General features: G+C 46.5%; 1 protein-coding gene across 1 annotated transcript in view; it reads right to left on the reverse strand.

The window, feature by feature from the left end:
* The window catches only part of gldc (glycine dehydrogenase (decarboxylating)), a 213,882-nt gene that overhangs the window by 31,372 nt on the left and 161,252 nt on the right, over positions 1–21,258 (reverse strand). Inside the window, exons 22-23 of the mRNA XM_068030712.1 lie at positions 14,888–14,983; positions 14,131–14,303 (exon numbers count right to left, since the gene is read on the reverse strand). Coding sequence (XP_067886813.1) covers positions 14,131–14,303; positions 14,888–14,983 — 269 coding nt within the window. The remainder of the gene's footprint in view (positions 1–14,130; positions 14,304–14,887; positions 14,984–21,258) is intronic.

Below are 21,258 nucleotides of genomic sequence, written 5' to 3' on the forward strand. Positions count from 1 at the left end.
ATGAGATCATTAATTAATTCCACCTCACTACATAACACTAAATCGAGAATAGCCTGCTCCCTGGTTGGTTCCACAACATATTGCTCCAAAAAACAATCTCTAATATATTCAATGAACTCTCCCTCGAGGCTACCCTTGCCAATTTGATTAATCCAGTCTATATGCATATTAAAATCACCCATGATCATTGCCGTACTTTTCTTACAAGCCCCCAATATTTCCTGGTTTATATTGTGCCCAACTGCGGAACTACTGTTCGGGGACCAGTGGATTACTCCCACCAGGGTCTTCTTTCCCTTGCTATTTCTTATTTCTACCCAGACTGATTCTACGTCTTGATCTCCAGTGCCTATATCATTTCTCACTACAGCACTGATCTCTTCCTTTACTAACAAAGCCACAACACCTCCTTTTCCTTCCTGCCTATCCTTCCGAAATACTGAGTACCCTTGGATATTCAATTCCCAAACCTGGTTTCCCTGCAACCACGTCTCAGTAATTGCCACTAAATAATACACATTCGTCTCTATTTGCGCTGTTAGCTCATTAATTTTATTCCGAATGCTTCGTGCATTCAGATACAAAGCCTTTAAATTTGTTATATTATCAAATTTCCCTACTCTTGTACGATTCCTTGGTGCAATGTGACATTCACACATTCTGTCCCTTCCTTTTATTTTCTGGTAACAATCAGCCTCATCACGAACCTGCACTCCTACCTTTTTCTTTAACTTTGACTTCCTAATTTTCCATGTAACTGAACCCTCCCCGCAACTATTAAGAATTAACACCTTCGGTTTAATTCCCAGGATAATTGGAATTTCTTAAACTGCATTCCTTTTTATGGTAATAAAACGATGGAGACAAGTTTGACTCAAGAATCGTCTCGCCCAATGAGTTAAACCTGGGCATGGTGACCTCATGACAGCTTTGGAGAATTTGATCTGTCCTAAACTCGACAATGCTTTTTAAAGAGAGAGCTATTGTGCCCAATCAATCTAAAATGCAAAATACTGCAGTTGCTGGAAATCAGAAACAAAAATGGAAACAGCTTAAAGACTCAGCAGGTCTGCTGAGAGAACAGACAAGTTAGTGTTTCAGGTACGGTCTCCTCATCAAACAGTTCTGACAAAGGGTCAATATTTAAAATGTTAACTTGTCTGTTCTCTCCACAGATTCTGCCTGACCTGCTGAGTGCTTTCAACATTTCCTGTTTTCTGTGGCAGCTAAATCTCCAAGCTATTAATTGCCACTCCGAACTTTATTAGCATCAAATTGCAAACTTAAAAAATATCAAACAGATTAAACTACTGGAATGAGCAATTTAAAATATGTAGTTACAAGTGTAGCATCACCACCACCAGCAGGGCATTATTGGTAGTGCAGCTCTATATCTGGTTAATAAAGTCTAACCCGTGGTCCAATAGCTCCCTGCGACATCACCCAAAGGCAATTAGTTGTGGCACAATGATTCATTTTATCAAGGGCTAAATTTTCCTGCACTGTAATTTTAGTGAAAAAGTAGGAACAGTTGCAAAATGAAAATCTATCAAATAAATCTGCCAATTTTCCCATAGCTTGCCCCCTGGACCCCACCACTGAACATCAAGCTACTGTCAACAGGACTGTCACTGACCTCATCTCCTCTGGAGATCTTCCCTCTACAGCTTCCAACCTCATAGTCCCACAACCCCGGACAGCTAGCTTCTACCTCCTTCCTAAAATCCACAAATTGGAATGTCCTGGCAGACCCATTGTGTCAGCCTGCTCCTGCGCCACTGAACTTATTTCTTCCTATCTTGACTCTTTTCTCCCCTGGTCCAGTCTCTTCCCACCTACATCCGTGCCTCTTCTGGCACCCTACATCATTTTGACAATTTCTTGTTTCCTGGCCCTAACTGCCTCCTCTTCACTATGGACGTCCAATCTCTCTACACCTCCATCCCCCACCAGGATGGTTTGAGGACTCTCTGCTTCTTCCTTGAACAGAGACCCAACCAGTCCCCATTCACCACCACCCTCCTCCGCCTGGCTGAACTTGTTCTCACATTGAACAACTTCTCCTCCAACTCCACTCACTTCCTTCAAGTAAAAGGTGTTGCTATGGGTACCCGCATGGGTCTTGGTTATGCCTGTCTTTTTGTGGGATATTATTTTATTAGAACATTACAGCGCAGTACAGGCCCTTCGGCCCTCGATGTTGCGCCGACCTGTGAAACCATCTGACCTACACTATTCCATTTTCATCCATATGTCTATCCAATGACCACTTAAATGCTCTTAAAGTTGGCGAGTCTACTACTGTTGCAGGCAGGGCGTTCCACGCCCCTACTACTCTCTGAGTAAAGAAACTACCTCTGACATCTGTCCTATATCTATCACCCCTCAACTTAAAGCTATGTCCCCTCGTGTTTGTCATCACCATCCGAGGAAAAAGACTCTCACTATCCACCCTATCCAACCCTCTGATTATCTTATATGTCTCTATTAAGTCACCTCTCCTCCTCCTTCTCTCCAACGAAAACAACCTCAAGTCCCTCAGCCTTTCCTCGTAAGACCTTCCCTCCATACCAGGCAACATCCTAGTAAATCTCCTCTGCACCCTTTCCATAGCTTCCACATCCTTCCTATAATGCGGTGACCAGAACTGCACGCAACACTCCAGGTGCGGTCTCACCAGAGTTTTGTACAGCTGCAGCATGACCTCGTGGCTCCGAAACTCGATCCCCCTACTAATAAAAGCTAACACACCATATGCCTTCTTAACAGCCCTATTAACCTGGGTAGCAACCTTCAGGGATTTATGCACCTGGACACCAAGATCTCCCTGTTCATCTACACTACCAAGAATCTTCCCATTAGCCCAGTACTCTGCATTCCTGTTACTCCTTCCAAAGTGAATCACCTCGCACTTTTCCGCATTAAACTCCATTTGCCATCTCTCAGCCCAGCTCTGAAGCCTATCTATGTCCCTCTGTACCCTACAACATCCTTCGGCGCTATCCACAACTCCATATGTCGAACATTCCTTGTTCCAGTCCTACTCAGGCCCCCTGCCCCAACTCTTTTTCCGGTACATTAATGACTGTATCGATGCCATTTCCTGCTCCCGCCCGGAATTGGAAAACTTCATCAACTTTGCTTCTAATTTCCACCCTTCTCTCACTTTTACATGGTCCATCTCTGACACTTCCCTTCCTTGACTTCTCGGTCTCCATCTCTGGGGATAGGTTGTCTACTAATATCCATTATAAGCCCACCGACTCCCACAGCTACCTCGACTACACTTCTTCACACCCTGCCTCCTGTAAGGACTCCATTCCATTCTCCCAGTTTCTCCGTCTCCGACGCATCTGCTCTGATGATGCTACCTTCCACGACAGTGCTTCTGATATGTCTTCCTTTTTCCTCAACCGAGGAATCCCCCCACTGTTGTTGACAGGGCCCTCAACCCTGTCCGGCCCATTTCCCGCACCTCTACCCTCACCCCTTTCCCTCCGTCCCAGAACCGTGACAGGGTTCCTCTTGTCCTCTCTACCCCATCAGCCCCCAGATCCAAAGGATCATCCTCCGCCATTTCCACCACCTCCAGCGTGATGCCACTACCAAACGCATCTTCCCCTCCCCTCCCCTGTCAGCATTCCGAAGGGATCGTTCCCTCCGCAACATCCTGGTCCACTCCTCCATTACCCCCACCACCTCATCCCTTCCCACGGCATCTTCCCCTGCAATTGCAGGAGGTGTAATACCTACCCATTTACCTCCTCTCTTCTCACTATCCCAGGCCCCAAACACTCCTTTCAGGTGAAGCAGCGATTTACTTGTACTTCTTTCAATGTAGTATACTGTATTCGCTGCTCACAATGTGGTCTCCTCTACATTGGGGAGAACAAACGCAGACTGGGTGCCCACTTTGCAGAGCATCTCCGCTCAGTCCGAATGCATGACCCCGAGCTTCCGGTTGCTTGCCATTTCAACACTGCCCCTGTTCTCATGCTCACATCTCTGGCCTGGGATTGCTACAGTGTTCCAGTGAACATCAATGCAAGCTTGAGGAACAGCATCTCATTTAGCGATTAGGCACACTACAGCCTGCAGATGGAACATCGAGTTCAATAATTTCAGAGCATGACGGGGGCCCCCCGTTTTTATTTTTAGTTCTTTTTTCTTTATGTGTTTATTTTATTTTAATTAGTTTCTACTGTGCCTACCCACTGTTTTTTTCATGTTTGTGCTTGGGGCCAGGCTGTTCATTTTACTGTCAATTCACACCCTATCTGTACTACAAAGTGATTCTTGACAACGCAGCCGGCGGGAACGTCACCCGACTGCGCCAACCTGCACACATGCGCAAACGGGCGCCTGCTCTCCGCAGGTACGCTGCGATCCGCATTGCCCGGACTGGTTGGCGCATGGGCGGATGATGTCGTAACGTAAATTGCCAGGACTGGTTCACGCATGCCCAGATGACGTCATCGCATAACGCGGGAGAGAGAGCAAGCGGAGAGGTGAGGTGTGAAGGGGGAAGCGGGGGGGGGGGGAAAGAGAGAGCCGGTTGGGGTGGGGGAGGGGTGAGAGAGCGCGCGGTGGTTGGGGGGGGGAGCGGCCGAAGACCTTGGTGGCGGCGGTAGGTGCGCTCTCCTCCAGCCCCCTGGCCCACGCTCTCTGGTAATTTCCCCCCCCCCCCACCTCGATCTCTCCAGCCATTCCCCTTGCTCGTGCTCTCCAGCCATTCCCCCCCCCCCCCCCCCACTCGCTCTCTCCGGTCATTCCCCACCTCCCGCTCGCTCTCTCCGGCCATTCCCCAGCCAGCCGATCTCTCCGGCCATTGTACGCTGCCATGTGTTTACGTTGCCTTTGTGTGATTATTTGAACAGCGCCATCTTTAGTCCTGGCAGCTGCTTGAACATCGCTGACTGTGACGTTTTAGTTGAACAGGCTGCATTTGCGCATGTGCCAGTGCAGCGCCACATAGTGGCTGCGTTGTCAGCAAACGCAGCCTTTTTTTTTAAAGAGTACATCAAATGGTTTCACTTTGGCTGACACTAAAGGTATGTGATACAGAAATCTGGAGTCTGGGCCTGACCTGCAGAAAGAAGTCTTGATCCATTTTGCTCTCGAGTCTGACAAGGCTTGAACTCTGGATATATACTGCACTTCCTTCAATAGTATTTGCAGCATAGAAACAGGCCATTCGGCCTAACTGGTCATGTTGGTATTTATGCTCCACATGAGCCTCCATCCACCTTACTTCATCTTACGCGATCAAATTATTCTTGTAAATATTTATCACTGAGGTATTTACCAAGACTCCCCTGGAATACATCTATGCTATTCGCCTCAACCATTCACGTGGTAGCAGGTTCGACATACTCACCACTCTCTGAGTAAAGATGTTTCTCCAGAATTCCCTATTGGATTTATTAGTGACTTTCTTATGATTATGGACCCAAGTTTTGGACTCCCCCACAAGTGGAAAGATCTTCTCCACATCTCCACTCTTTACAATTTTAAAGACCTCTATCAAGTCACCTCTCAGTCTCTTTTCTAGACAGCCTGTTCAGTCATTCCTGATAACTGTACCATCTTTGTTCTGGTTATCATCTGGCAAATCTTTTTTGCACTTGCTCCACTGCTTTGATATTGTTTTTGTAATATGTGGGCCAGAACTGTGCACAGTACTCCTGCAAGGTTGCTGCTGGGCAGTCAGATTCCTAGGGAGCTTCTCATTGTGCACTCCATCCTTAGCCAACCATTGCCATACTTATCTTTTTCTCCCCAAATTCCACTGTTTTGAGTTTCCCTGGCCCTAATTGAGGGCGCATTTTAGCCCTAATTTCAAGTTCATTGCTTGTTTCAATTACCATTGCCCATCCCTGACCATATTTGCTCACTGCTTTCTTCAGTGAGCTCCAGGTCTTTTCTCGAAATTTGGCTTCTGCACTGAACAACACAGGATTACACTGCAAGACTCAGCTGCTGTGTCTATGATCCACTGCTCTGTTGCTTATATTTTAAGGTAACTTTGATCAGCTTCAGTCCCACTGCTCCTGTGATGGAGGGTCTGAGGGACTCAGTGCTCTGCTGAGCCTGTGGTTGGACAGGTTCGTTTGGTTTGTCAGCTGTAGACTGGTTCCTAGCAACAGTTTCTCCTGGACCGAAGCACATCTCTGTCACTTCCAGATCGTATGGTGACCTCCAACTTTGCCGTCATCTTTCTGCCCTTCAACCAATTACACCTCCTTTGGATCTTCATTCCATTGGAAATTCCTCCATCAGTGCATCCTCTGATACTCTGTACTTCAAATAGCTTCTGAACTTCACTCACCTGCCATACCTGTCCCCAAACTCGGACAACGGTTCGTTGATGCTCCATGCTGACACCATCTATCTATGTCCACTACGGGATTTATGACTTTAACGTTGGACTCTCTTCTATTGTCTCCTCTCTATTCCCCATTCACTACCAGGATATATGCATCCTAATTAATGCTATCAAGCCAGGCACACATAACTCAAATTTTCCCCCTGTTCATTTGTCTGCACACTTTGGCCGCTACTCTGGACCTGAGACCATCACTTTCATTTCCACTTCATTATTTTCTTCCTTCTTTTTGCTTCTTTTCTCTCCATCCCTTCTCTCCTGTCTTTATGCATCCTTTCATTTCTCCCCTCTCCGGTACTCTGACGTACCAAATCCCTACTCCAACCCTTCAGTACTTGACCTTCCTACTCCGCCAGGCTTGACTCCCTGTTAAGGTAAGCCTACTCCCTCTGTGCCTCTCTTGGCATCCTCCGAAGGACCCATCGAGACACTCGTCCTTGCCTCATCACGCGCAGTAGCCCCAAATGCTCCATCTTATTCTCTCACCAACCTTCCTGCCCAGCACACCCACTGCGGGCTGATCTTGCCAATCTGCTCCCTGTCCAACTCACCCCTCCCAGTGCTGACCCTGTGAACTCTGCCAGTGGTCCAGCTCTCACTGCCTCTCCCTTCAGAATGTCTGTTCACTTGTGAACAAAGCCCTTACAATCCATGAGCCTATGGTGGATGATTGCAACCTGGCTGAGGGGTGATGACATCTTCCCCCTTTCTGAAGCCACCTCTCTTGCCTATACCTTTCACAATTTGCTTCACCTAGATGTCGTGGTGGTTCTGACCACCAAATCTCACCTTGGTCAGTCCCCTTACTCCTCTAGCACTTTTTCCTCCTTTGAGCATCTCAACTTGTTCCTCCCCTCTCACGTCTCATTTAAAATCCAGGTCCTCTACTGCCTGTCCGAGTACCATGACAGTTTTCTCACCGAGCTATCTTCACTGCTTTCCTTCTCCAGCATCTATACTGAGCGACTTCTCATCCTCGGTGATTTCAACCTCCATCGCAATTCATCATGTTCTCTCACCTCTTGAGTTCAATGCCCTCCTGTCCTCCCTTAATCTCACTCTCCATGTAAGCTCCCCACCCATATTCTCAGTCACCTGCTTAACCTTGCCATTTCACATGGCCATGCTACTCCTATTGTATCAAGCACAGATAAGGCCAACTCTCATCACTTCCTTGTAACGTTCTCCACCCACATCCTGCTTCCCCCTCCAAACTCGACTTCCTTCGGTATCCGCCCCTGGGAAAAAACTCTCCCCCAATTCAATAACAACTGCACTTTCAAAATCCCAACTGACTAGCCTTTGGCCCACTGTTCATCATGACATTCCTGCAGTTACTGATCTGCTCAACTGCACCCTCACCTCCACCTTCGATGCCCTAGTCCTCAATAAAACCATTACTCTCACTCTCCCCCTGGTTGTTCCCCCAGTACAGCCCTCATCTCTGCTCCCTTAAGTCCAATGGGATATGGTGGACAACTGGTTTAACCATTCACTGCCAGACCTGGGTGCTTTTCTGAATGGAGGGATGTGACTAGTGGTGTTCCGCAGGGATCAATGCTGTTTGTAGTATATATAAATGATTTGCAGGAAAATGTAGCTGGTCTGATTAGTAAGTTTGCGGACGACACAAAGGTTGGTGGAGTTGCGGATAGTGATGAGGATTGTCAGAGGACACAGCAGGATATAGATCGGTTGGAGACTTGGGCGGAGAAATGGCAGATGGAGTTTAATCCGGACAAATGTGAGGTCATGCATTTTGGAAGGTATAATGCAGGTGGGAAATATACAGTAAATGGCAGAACCCTTAGGAGTATTGACAGGCAGAGAGATCTGGGCGTACAGGTCCACAAGTCACTGAAAGTGGCAACGCAGGTAGTCAAGAAGGCATACAGCATGCTTGCCTTCATCGGTCGGGGCACAGAGTATAAAAATTGGCAAGTCATGCTGCAGCTGTACAGAACTTTAGTTAGGCCACACTTAGAATATTGCGTGCAATTCTGGTCGCCACACTACCAGAAGGACGTGGAGGCTTTGGAGAGGGTACAGAAGAGGTTTACCAGGATGTTGCCTGGTCTGGAGGGCATTAGCTCTGAGGAGAGGTCGGATAAACTCAGATTGTTTTCACTGGAACGACAGAGGTGGAGGGGTGACATGATAGAGGTTTACAAAGTTATGAGCGGCATGGACAGAGTGGATAGTCAGAAGCTTTTTCCCAGGGTGGAAGAGTCAGTTACTAGGGGACATAGGTTTTAGGTGAGAGGGGAAAAGTTTAGAGGGGATGTGCGAGGCAAGTTCTTTACACAGAGGGCGGTGAGTGCCTGGAACTTGCTGCCGGGGGAGATGGTGGAAGCAGGTACGATAATGACGTTTAAGAGGCATCTTGACAAATACATGAATAGGATGGGAATAGAGGGATACGGTCCCAGAAGTGCAGAAGGTTTTAGATTAGGCAGGCATCAAGATCAGCGCAGGCGTGGAGGGCCGAATGGCCTGTTCCTGTGCTGTACTGTTCTTTGTTCTCTGGCACCTCGCCCGTATCTAGTGATGATTTGAAGATGACCCTCAGCGCATCTGCTATTTCCATCCTGGCTACCTATAACAACCTGGGAATCAATCCATCTGGCCCTGGTGATTTATCCACTTTCAAGGATGCCAGATCCTCTCGCTTATAGTATCTAATATTTCACACTCCTCCTCTTTAACTACAATCTCTGTATCAATCCTCTCCTTTGTGAAGACAGAGACAAAAAACTCATTAAGAACCCTGCCCACATCTTCTGCATCCACACATAAGTTCCCTTGTACATCTCTGATAGGCCCTACCCTTTCCTTAATTATCCTCTTGCTCTTAATGTGCAGACAAAACATCTTTGGGTTTTCCTTGATTTTACCTGCCAATAATTTTTCATGAACCCTCTTTGCTTTTCTAATTTCCTTTCTTACTTCACTCCTGCACTTTCTATACTTCTCTAGGCTTTCTAAAGTATTAAGATTTTTGTGATCATCATAAGCTTTCTTTTTCTGCTTTAACTTACCCTGCAAGCTTCTAGATACCCGGGGGCTCTAGATTTGGCAGTACCACCCTTTATCGTTATGGGGACATGCCTACACTGTGCCTGTAATGTCTCGCTTTTGAATCCCTCCCACTGGTTTGCCACTGATTTTCCTTCAAGTAGCTGTGTCCAGTCCACTTTCACCAGGTCACCTCTCAGTTTTGTAAAATTTGCCTTCCCCCAATTTAGAACCTTTACTCTTGTTTTATCTTTGTTCTTTTCCATGATTATGCTAAAACTAACTATTATGGTCACTATCTCCAAAATGATCACCCACTGTTACTTCATCCACTTGCCCAGCTTCATTTCCGAAGACTAAATCTCGAATTGCACCCCCTCTCATTGGGCTTGTTACGTGCTGGCTAAAAAAGTTCTCTTGAACATAGTTCAAGAATTTTGTCCCCTCTGTGCCCTTCACACTGTTTGTATCCCAGTTAATATTGGGGTAGTTGAAATCCCCAACTATTACTGCCCTATAGTTTTGCACTCAGAAATTTTCCTACACATTTGTTGGACTGCATTCACCTGGTTCCATTCTTATCTATCTAACCGTAGCCAGAGAACTGCCAGCAATGGCTCTGTTCCCACTCCCGCACCATTACCTCTCGTGCCCCCCAAGAATCTATCCTTGTTCCCCTCCTATTTCTCATCTACATGCTGCCCCTCAGCGACATCATCCGAAAACATGTCAGTTTCCACATGTACATTGATGACACCCAGCTCTACCTCACCAGCACTCATCTCGAGCCCTCCACTGTCACTAAATTGTCAGACTTCTTGTCCGACATTTTGTAGCGGATGAGCAGAAATTTCTCCCGATTAAATATTGGGAAGACTGAAGCCACTGTTTTCGGTTCCTGCCACAAACTCAGCTCCTTAACTATTGACTCTCGTCACTCTCCCTGGCAACTGTCTGAACCAGACTATTTGCAACCTTGGTGTCAAATCTGACCTGAGATGAGCTTCCAACCAGATATCCATGCTGTCATTAAGATTGCTTATTTCCACCTCTGTAACATTGCCCGCCTCAGCCCCTGCCTTCATTCTTCTGTTGCTGAAACCTCATCCATGCCTTTGTTACCTCTAGATTTGACTATTCCAATGCACTCCTGGCTGATCTCCCACATTCTACCCTATGTAAACTTAATGTCATCCAAAACTCTGCTGCCCATGTCTTAACTTGAACCAAGTCCCGTTCATCCATCAGCCTTATCCCCGTTGACCTACATTGGCTCCCAGTTAAGCAACGCCTCAATTTTAAAATTCACATCCTTGTTTTCAAATCTCTCCATGGCCTCACCCCTGCCTATCTCTGTAAATGCCTTCATCCTTACAACCCTGAGATATCTGTGCTCCTCTAACTCTGGCTTTCCTCCTTTAAAAAACTCCTTAAAACCTAGCTCTTTGACCAAGCTTTCTGTCATCTGACGTAATATCTCCTTATACAGCTCAGTGTCATATTTTGTTTTATAATGCTTCTGTGAAGCACCTTGGGATGTTTTATTATGTTAAAGGCGCTATATAAATACAAGTTGTTGTTGAAGTATGGTCTAACCAAAGTTCTACATAAGTTTAACGTAGCTTCTCTGTCTTTCAATTGTATTCCTCTAGAAATGAACCCCAGTGCTTTCTTTGCATTTGTTATGGCTCTAATAACCTGTGTCGCTATTTTTAGTGATTTGTGTATCTGTATCCCAAGATTCCTCTGCTCCTTTATCCCAGTTAGATTCTATTTTCCAAGGAGCATGTGGCCTCCTGTTTCTTCCTACCAAAATGCACCGCCTCACACTTGTCTACATTGAAATCTATTTGCCATTTACATGCCTATTCTGCAAGCTTGCTAACATCTTATATTTTTTCCCTGGTATTAACAATACACTGCAACTTGATGTCGCCTGCAAATTTAGACATAGGACCCCTGAGGCCAAATCATTTCTGTAACTGGTGAACAACAGTGGTCCCAGCTCTGATTCCTGTGGAACACCACTTCCCACTTTCTACCACTGTTAGAGTCAGTGTGAAGCAAATATGCTATGTACTCATGCTACAGCTGTAGAGTGAGTGCAGAGAGCAGAAATAATCTCCATGTCCCAAAATGGAGATCAACTTTAGATGGGACAAAACGTGGAGTTTCAAAATGGCAATCAGCAGGTTTTTATTTTGAATTAATTAGTTTTCTTTCCCAGTTCAACCCCCTCTTGATATTCCCTGGCCCCTTTTGGTGCCTGCCTCACTAGAATGTCCCTATTCTTATTGATGCATAGCAGTGCTTTTTTTTAAAAAAAACATCATAGTTACAGATCAGGCTGCAAATGCCCTCTTTGTTTTATTTACATTCATTTAGTGCACATCTCGTATCCATGCAACCTTCTTCAGTTGGGTTAGCACAGTAGACTAGGCTCAGCACACCTCACCTTATTTCTCACCTTATCTGTCAAAATTTGAATAAGTAAATGTTTGATGCACCTAATTCAATGTAATGGTGATGGTTAAATCCTTCTTTCCAAAAGAAAGTGATTGGGAGCACTGACTTGTTCATGTTAATGCTTGGAGACACATAAGAGTTCTCGTTGTAAAGCATAGGAGACCTTTGCTGTAATGAGCTGGTGGTGAAATAGCCAAGTGGTGCACCACAGTGGAAACTGTACCAACTCAATCAGGGCATTAGACAAGTCAGACATAACTCCAATCATATCACACATTACAGTCTCTTCCATGTATTTCTCTCAGATTCAAGCTTCCTTTCATTAACCCTCTGCCCACATTCATTCTCCATTCCTCCATTTCTTTTTATCCCACTTTGCTGCGCACTTGCACTGCTCCATCTGTTGAGGATTACAATGGCCTGGATTTTGTGATTGAATGACAGTGAAGCTATCAGTGTTGACCATCATTACAACTGTGAAACTAACAGCAACGTCTGCCGACTGTTGAAGTCCCTGCAGATGGAAATCTTCTGAAATCAACTGAATTGATGTGAGCTTGCACTTTTATACTAGTAGTGTCACTGTAAAAAACCCTCAAAAAGTTATGTCTTGTTGAACGACGTATAACAGTATTTAATGGCGTACTAAATTCATAATTACTGCTGAAAAACCTCTCTGGTCATGAGAAACAAATTTTATATTTGTGGAATATCAAACTACGATAAAAAATTACATAGGTTTTTAAAATAATTATTTTCAAGTTTATGATATTTTATCTTCTATCTTAATCCCCATGTGTATGTCTCAATCTTATATTTTGCTCTCTGCAAAATTATTAAAAATCGAAGGACAATCCATGCTTTTTATTTCCTGGTTTGCTGTTTATAAGAATGCTTCAATGTGATTGGCTGCTTATCCTGCTTGAATGCATCACTGTTGCTGGACACCGGAGGTCCCCAACAGCTGACACTGGAATGAAATTACGGTTGGAAAAGGTGAGATCTGTGCCACAGAGATTGCTAGAACTTTGTGGTCAGCTTTCTTTGAGGTCAGCGCCGAGTGCTGTTACTTTGCCACAATATCCAGGCCAGTGGTTTTACTAAGATATTCAACGAGGAATGGGAGTTTCTCACCTGACTCCTGCACAGACAGCTTTTGTACTATTTTGCTGACTGTTCTGACTTGCTTTTTCCTTACAGGTTCATGAGTTTCTTTGTTTCAAAATCAATATTTTCCTGACTTTCAAAACACTACATTCTCAAGGTTATTCTCTCTCATCTTCCCACTACTCATTCCTTCTGGCTGTTTTATACCTACAACACACAGCCTCCAACACTTGAACTTGAAATTCTAATTTTCTGTTATCTTGGCCAAAGAACTTCCTCACCCTCATTTACAGCAAAAAGAAAAAAATTAGACTTGCATTTATATAGCGCCTTTCAAGTTCACCGGACACCTCAAAGCACTTTACAGCCAATGAAGTACTTTTGAAGTGTAGTCACTGTCGTAATGGAGGAAATGTAGCAGCCAATTTGCACACAGCAAGCTCCCACTAACAGCAATGTGATCATGACCAGATAATATGGCATCGGGGATAACTCCCCTGCTCTTCTTCAAAATTTTATTTTATTTTACTTAGAGATACAGCACTGAAACAGACCCTTCGGCCCACCAAGTCTGAGCCGACCAACAACCATCCATTTATACTAACCCTACAGTAATCCCATATTCCCTACCACTTATCTACACTAGGGGCAATTTACAATGGCCAATTTACCTATCACCTGCAAGTTTTTGGCAGTGGGAGGAAAGTGGAGCACCCGGCGAAAACCCACGCGGTCACAGGGAGAACTTGCAAACTCCGCACAGGCAGTGCCCAGAATCGAACGCGGGTCGCTGGAGCTGTGAGGCTGCGGTGCTAACCACTGCGCCGCCATTGTGCCATGGGATCTTTTATGTTCACCAGAGAGGGCAGTCAGTCTCAGTTTAACACTTTATCTGAAAGACTGCACCTCCAACAGTGCAGCACTCCCAGAACCTTGCGATCTAGAGGGAAGAGTACTACCAGCTGAGCTACAGCTGACACAGAAACAGTGAATAATGATGCTGTTTGGAGCAGTCCAATAAACTGCTTACATCAACTAATGCAAAAAGTAGGAAAATGTTGGCCTGATATGGAGCATTTCTGAATAGGTTTGTTTAATAGGCCTTAGATTTAATTATGCAGGCTGCTTCAGTGAAACAATGGCTTGTTCTGACTTACTTTAAGTGGGTTTACTCGGATGTCCATTCTACCCTCCTCAATGTCTGCTATTTCTTGTCGGATGTTTATCATTGCATCACAGAATCTATCCAGTTCAGCTTTATCTTCAGATTCGGTTGGCTCAATCATCAGCGTACCAGAAACAGGCCAGGACATGGTTGGAGCATGGAATCCTATAAGATGTAAAAATACTGTGACTTTATGAGGAAGAAGAAAGCCCTCATGGTCAGTTGTGACTTCTGTTGCATTAAGAAGCAGAATGTCATGTACACCACTAAATTCTGTTAAGTTTTGCAATTCACAAATAACTCCCATGTTCAGATCCCAAGTTTAGTTTTTAACATCATCCTTTACTATTTAGGTCAGTCACAGGAATGTACGAACAGGAGGAGGCCACTTAGTTCCTCGAGCCTCTTCCGCCATTCAATAAGATTGTAGCTGATCTGTTTGTGTTCTGAATTCCACAAGCCCATCTACCCCCCGATAAACCTTTGATTCCCTTGCCGAACAAGAATCTATCTAACTCCGCCTTAAAAATATTCAATGACCCCCCGCAGAGTGGGCGGATCATTACCAATCTCTCTTCGTAACTGTGCACACAGGAAGTGGATTCACTTGTAGGTTGCTGTAACATGTCCTTAAAATACATTGCACCACACAGGTTGATGGTTCAGGTCCTATACCCATGGGATGAGAAGCAATAATGGACAATAATTACTTTAGTTTACAGTTCAACCAGAAAAGTCAAAGTCCTCACCGTAATCTTGCAGCCTCTTGGCAACATCCACTGCCTCGATGTTTGCCGTTTTCTTGAAAGGTCGCACATCCAAGATGAATTCGTGAGCTACATAACCTGTTAACAAATTTTTTAGAAATTTAGTATAACATTCAGGTTATTGAAAAATAGTCCTTCCTCCAGCACAACAGAAAAAAAATGTCAGTATGATCATAAAAAAATATCCAATAGTAGAAAACCACCTCAGAGTATCTGAGAACGGTCACACTGACTCGTGTGAGTACAAACACCATGTACCCTGAAATAAGGCTCTTCAAAAACGTATGTGTTTTTTTATGAAATGCCATAATTTGTTATTTTAATCATGGTGCTATCCCATTTAATTAAAGGGGTTGGTGGATCTATTACAATAGCTGACAGAAATTCCATACAAACATTTTGAATGCTTACTTTCAAGGCACTGGACCAGAATTCTCCCTGATCAACAGCAGAGCAACAACTAACAACAAAACTTACAAATGTGGTGTATAAATGCCACAAGAATAAAGGCACTCATATCTACAGCTTTTATTATTCTTCCTTATTCAATTACCCTTTGCGTATAATAGCAGAGGAAATACAGGAATGCAATTCTATGCAATAATCCCAAATCTAGTCTTGACCATCAGTGCAGACAGGGTGCATGCTGCTGAGAAGACAAACACAGATTGAATCGGAAGGAACATTTTTGATGACTGCCCATTAAGTGGTTACAGTTTAAGCAGAATGATCTTTTCTTCCTCACAGCAGTCACTTGTTAGGCCCAGACATAGGAATTATTATTGGAGGGAGACACCAGAGGACTGCCTGCATCTGTGCAACTAAATGCTAACAAGAGTCAATGGCTGTGAAATTGGGTTTCGTAGCACCATCGGTGCCGATGCTGAGGCCGCCATGACAGAGAGAGTGCTACTGTGGGCATGCTGAACGTGCACAGGAGCACGCAGAGTGGGTGGATCGTGATATCAAACAGCCTCTAATCCTGATTTGGTGCAGGGTCTGCCAATTTCCAGGTAACTTTGGCTTTGGACTTACTTTAATTGGTGCAGAGTTAGTGGAAGTATAGTGTTCTGTGTTATTGGAGCAGGTTTGCTAACCAAGTTTGGGGCACTGGATCCTGACAAGGAGGTCACAGGAGTTTTTTGACCTGTCGGGAGAAAGCCTGCTTCAGTAATGGGGGCTATAGCTGTGGTATCTCCAAGGCTGCAGCATTACTTGGACATGCAGCACAGGCAGCAGGGAGGGGAAGCTGTGCACACAGGGAGGAGGAGGAGGGGTCTTAATAGAAGACCCTACCCACCCAGGGTCTTTAGGGTGTACTTCTATCTCCACCTCAGCCAGGAGCAGTGTCTGATCAGTGCCACCTCCTACAACCCAACCTACAGTGGCACAGCTGGATGCAGATGGCGTTGCCAGTGGCATTCAAGATCACCATCGCCCTAAATTTCTACGCCAACAGATCTTTCCTGGTGGGAGCAAGCAAGGTCTCACAGTTCACCGTCCATCGCTGTGTCAGAGAGGTGTCAGAGGCTCTGAATGCCAGGAGAGGGGACTTCATAGTCTTCTCAGAGAGAAGCAGGAGGAGAGAACACTTGGATTTGCAAGGCTGATGGGATTCCCACTGGTGCAGGACTGCAGACACGTGGCTCGTTTTGTCCCACACATTAATGGGCAGATATGCTCTAACTGCAAGGGCTAAGTGGTGTGCGAACATGCCCAGCAGATCTTCTCAGTGAATGCCTGCTATCCTGGCAGCCGGCACGACACATTCATCGTGTGCCAGTGAGCTGTACCCGCTATCGTTGGCCCGCCACGAAGAACCAGAGGCTGGCTGCTGGGTAACAAGGGATACCCGCTCTATGCCAGGCTCATAACTCCCCTCCGCCACCCAACCACATGAGGACAGCTCGCCTGCAATCGGCACTAAGCAGCCACCTGGAATGTTGTGGAGCAAACCACTGGCGTCCTGAAACAATGGTTCTGCTGCCTGGACAGTTCCGGGGGCAGCCCGCCAGTACTCACTGGATCAGATGTCCAACTTCACGCTGGTCTGCCGCTTCCTCCACCTTCCTATCACGCGGGTGCAGCCTTTGCCCACCAGACCTTCGAGGCCACCTCGGAGGGAGGTGGACAAAAGGGAGGAGGAGGATTTTCGCGCCTGTTCTCCGGGTGCCTTTGCCAGTCCTACTGCTTCTACACAGTGCCACCCCAGTGACTGCAGCATGGCAGATAGAAGACTGCTGCCTTTCACTGGGGGAAGACTGCAGAAGGCCCTGCAGGGTGACCTCGGGCAGCTCTGGGCCTTGTGGGCCCGGCTTCAGACTACAGCACCTCGGCATGGGCGGCAGCAGTCTGGGCTGGCTGGAGGTAAGGCAACAGCGAGGGAAGTAGCAGAGTGGCAGTGGTGGGAGCACGCATGCTGTCCTCCTGAGAGAGGACTGTGGGTTCGTGCACCACACAGCCAGTGCCACTTCCCCAGAGTGCCGTCTCAGCAATCCTAATAATCTGTTGGAGCACAGATTGCTGGACTGCCCTGAAAGTGTGCATGCCCCTTTGAGCAGTTGGTATCTTCAGCCATGATGGCAGCAATCTAAACCTGCATGGCACCAATTCGGGTGTGCACAAGTATGGTTCTCATGACCTCAGTCTGAGCTTCCACTGTGGCACACAGACATTGGGCGGCTTCTGCTTGTGCTGCAAAGGAAGCTGAAACATTGGTCGTCGGATGCTGCATCACAGCTGAGTCCGCAAGTGCTGTCACCAAGTTGGCCACCACTTCCACACTGGGCAGAATGGGCTCTAAGCTTTGTGTGAAGTCCTGTGCCAAAATGGAGCCGGACTCCACCATGCTCCTTGACAGTGACAAGAGGCTCTGTGGCAAGCCTGCAAGCATCTCAGTGCGCAGGCCCATCAGCACTTTACTGTATGCCACCCCTTCAAAGTCTTCAACTCAATCTTCTGCAGCAGGACTCGACTGCGACCTCACCCTTTGACTAACTGGCACATGAGCTCCTCTTTCCCCCTGGCCTGGCTGCAGCCCACTCGAGCCTGTTGATTCACCAAATGAAGATCCTTACTCCATACTACCCTCTATAGCATCTGAGCTGGTGGCTGTGACTGTCAGATCAAGTGACAGTCCTTCATCCAGAGGTTTAGTGTAGCTCTTGCCCTTCATGGTGAGGCTGCACGGGCTGCCCTTGGGTATCTGAAGCAGAAATACTGAAGAGGAGTAAAAACAAGAAATGCTGGAATCACTCAGCAGGTCTGGCAGCATCTGTGGAAAGAGAAGCAGAGTTAACGTTTCGGGTCAGTGACCCTTCTTCTGAAGAGGAGGTTTGGGTTGAAGGAAGGGGGCTGCGTGGAAAGCGAGAGATCCATGTGAGGGTGAGGTGGGATTTGAGAAGGGGCCTTGAGAAGGCAGACACATTCCATCATCCTGAATGTTCTCAGATGCATCAGCCTCAGTCACAGCCAGCCCTGTGATGCGGAGCACGGTCTCTTCCAGAGGGCTCAGGAGATGCAGGTGTGCCAGTCCCCTGCCGGTTCTGTACTGCTCCCTGCGGTTATGGGCCACTTCGTCCTGTAAGACAGGGATCGGTGAGTGTGTTGCAATGTGCTTGGGTGACGTGCCTGCTATAGCTGAATAGATGCAGTTATGCGGAATCACAGAGAGGTGGGTGTGAGGCTGACAGCATCGGTACGTGTACGATGGTGAAGTGGAGCATCCGATTGCTGATGAGGGAGTGATGGGGCTGTGGTGCATTGATCAGTGTGAGACTAGGCTAGCAGAGGTCATTTGAAGATGCATTCGCTGATCTTGACCACCCGTGTGATGTCACTGTACTTCTTCTGGCATTGTAGCCAGGCTCGCAAGGCCAGACTTTGAGAACTGACCTCACTGGCTACCTACTCCCGTTACCTCTCAGGGTGCATCTTGAGGGCCTCCTGGCGCCTTCTATTCCTTTCCACCTCGATCACTAATACCTCCAGTGCCCCATCAAGCAACCTGGGAGCCCTCTCTCTGCTCTTCCTTCCAGCAAGCCTTCCAGAGACAGTCTGCAGCAGCTTGAGTTGAATGCGTGCAGAACCCCTTCGAGACGGGCAGGCTACCTTTGAGAGGCTCGGGTCATGGTAGCCATGCACACTGCTGGGCCCCCTGCTGAATATGCAGCCAAGTCAGCAGCATGTTCTGTGCTGGACTGCACACTGAAATCATTTCGATGAGCAAAGCAGCACAAAGTTTGCGTGCTGCCTGCCTCAGGTGGACTGGGCCCGGGCTAATAGGAAATGGCGATCGCTGTGCCTGATATAGAGCTTCAAGTAATCTTTACCCCAGTGCCTTCAGGAGAGAAAACTGGACAGAACATTTGAGGCTGCATGATAATATAGATTGAAAAGCGAAAACCCAGTTCTTAAAGAATAAAATATTGAGTGTCAATGATGAACCTGATTTTCCAGGTACTCTCGATACCAGACGTTCTCCTATAGTTTTCCCTCCATGGGATGATGACAGGTTCCAGTTGTTCCCAAATGACCCAGAATGGAATTTGCTGCATGACCCTCACTAAATAAAGATTGTAAACAAAATGAAATTATTGGGATAAAACAAACAGATGGATTTAATATCATAACCAAAAAGCAACAAGATCACTTTGGGTTGGTATGGCAGATTTTTAGAAAACCGAAACTGCATCCATCACTAATGGCTGAAAACCCTAAACTAGCAGCATATTTTCTTCTGAAATGCAATCCGTCAAAAAGATGATTTGGGGAGCTGGAATGAATTTGCCAAATTTGGGCAAAGTGGAGCTGGGGGTGATTGAGAATTTCCGAGAATCAGGCTTTCCTCTCCAAAACTGTCAAATTAAGAATCTGCCTTATTGAAAGAGTGAATCCATTATTACAACTCGAAGGGTGGACTCCAAACTATGAGAGATGGAATCAACCTTCTCGGCAAAACATTTCTTCTGCAGACTCTCAATTCATCTGCCAAAAAACAACAACTTAAACGTAGTAAAACAACCCAAGAGAATTATCGAACAAAATGTGACACCGTGCCACAGGAGGAGATATCAGGACAGGTGACCAAAAGCGTGATCAAAGATTAGGTTATAAGTCTTAAAAGGAGGAGAGGTACAGAAGCTGACAGGTTTAAGGAAGGAATTCCAGAGTTCAGGGCCTAAGCAATTGAAGGCTCGGCCTCCAATGATGGAGCAAGTAAAATCAGGGGTACGCAAGAGACCAGCATTGGGGGAGCACTGAGATCTCGCAGACTTGCAGAACCTGAAGAGGTTACAGAGATAGGGACGGGGGAGGCTATGGTGGGATTTGAAAACAAGGTTGAGAATTGTAAAATTGATGTACTGCCAGAGCAGGAGCCAATGTAGGTCAGTCAGCATAGCTGTCATTGGTGTGAGTTACAATATGGGCAGCAGAATTTTGGAAGAGTGCCAGTTTATGTCGGATGGAAGATGGGAATAGTCAAGTCTAGAGGCAACAAAGGCATGGGTGAGAATTTCATCGGATGATCTGAGGCGGGGGCCACATACAAAATTCAATAATATAGTGGGCCAAACACTATAGGAATATTACTTTTATATTACAGAAAGGCAGTTAACTGGATCTGGTCTCTCTCTCTCTCTCTATCTCTCTCTCAGCTGCACTCCAGCATCCTGGGAAATCTACTGCATCATAGACCTATGAAAATGCAAATCTATAAATGAGCCATCAGATTAAAGAAGCTACTTTCAGCAAAGCTAACTTTGATAGTCTGTCCTTGCATTTGCACTCTTGGGGCAGGATTTAGTGGAGCCGGCAGGGCTCCCAGTGCCAGATTATTGGGAGTCCCCCAGCTCTATTTAACAGCATCAGACCAATTAACAGCCCTTTAAAGACTCCCAGAGCTGCTGGTCAATCAGAGGGCTGGCAGCTCAATAGTATTGGCAGCGCCAACGGGAGCAGTGGTTACTGCTGGTACTGCAGAGGCCTTGGATCCAGGTCCAGTGCTGGAGACCCGCACCAGAGGTAAGTGAGGTGGGGTCGCCGGAGCCAGTCCGCAGGCCCAAGCGATGGGGGAAGGAGGGTGGTTTTCCGCTGGGGGCCCTCCATGGGCCACAGATTCTCATAGAGGAGAGACCCACCCCCACACCCCCCCCCACTCCCAAGCCCGCTGGGAGGTCACCTAGTTTCACTGGGTGACCTTACCGTGTGTGGGAGGCCCCTCTCCGCTGCTGGTGTAATTCCAGTGGCAGTGGGAAGAGGCCCTTAACAGGATGATAATAGGCCTCCAAAGGGCTTCAATTGGCCTCTGGGCGGAAAAGCTGTCTTCAGCCTATCCCAACCCCGACTAAATT

This window comes from Heterodontus francisci, chromosome 4 (genome assembly GCF_036365525.1).
Source record: "Heterodontus francisci isolate sHetFra1 chromosome 4, sHetFra1.hap1, whole genome shotgun sequence".
Classification (NCBI taxonomy): domain Eukaryota; kingdom Metazoa; phylum Chordata; class Chondrichthyes; order Heterodontiformes; family Heterodontidae; genus Heterodontus; species Heterodontus francisci.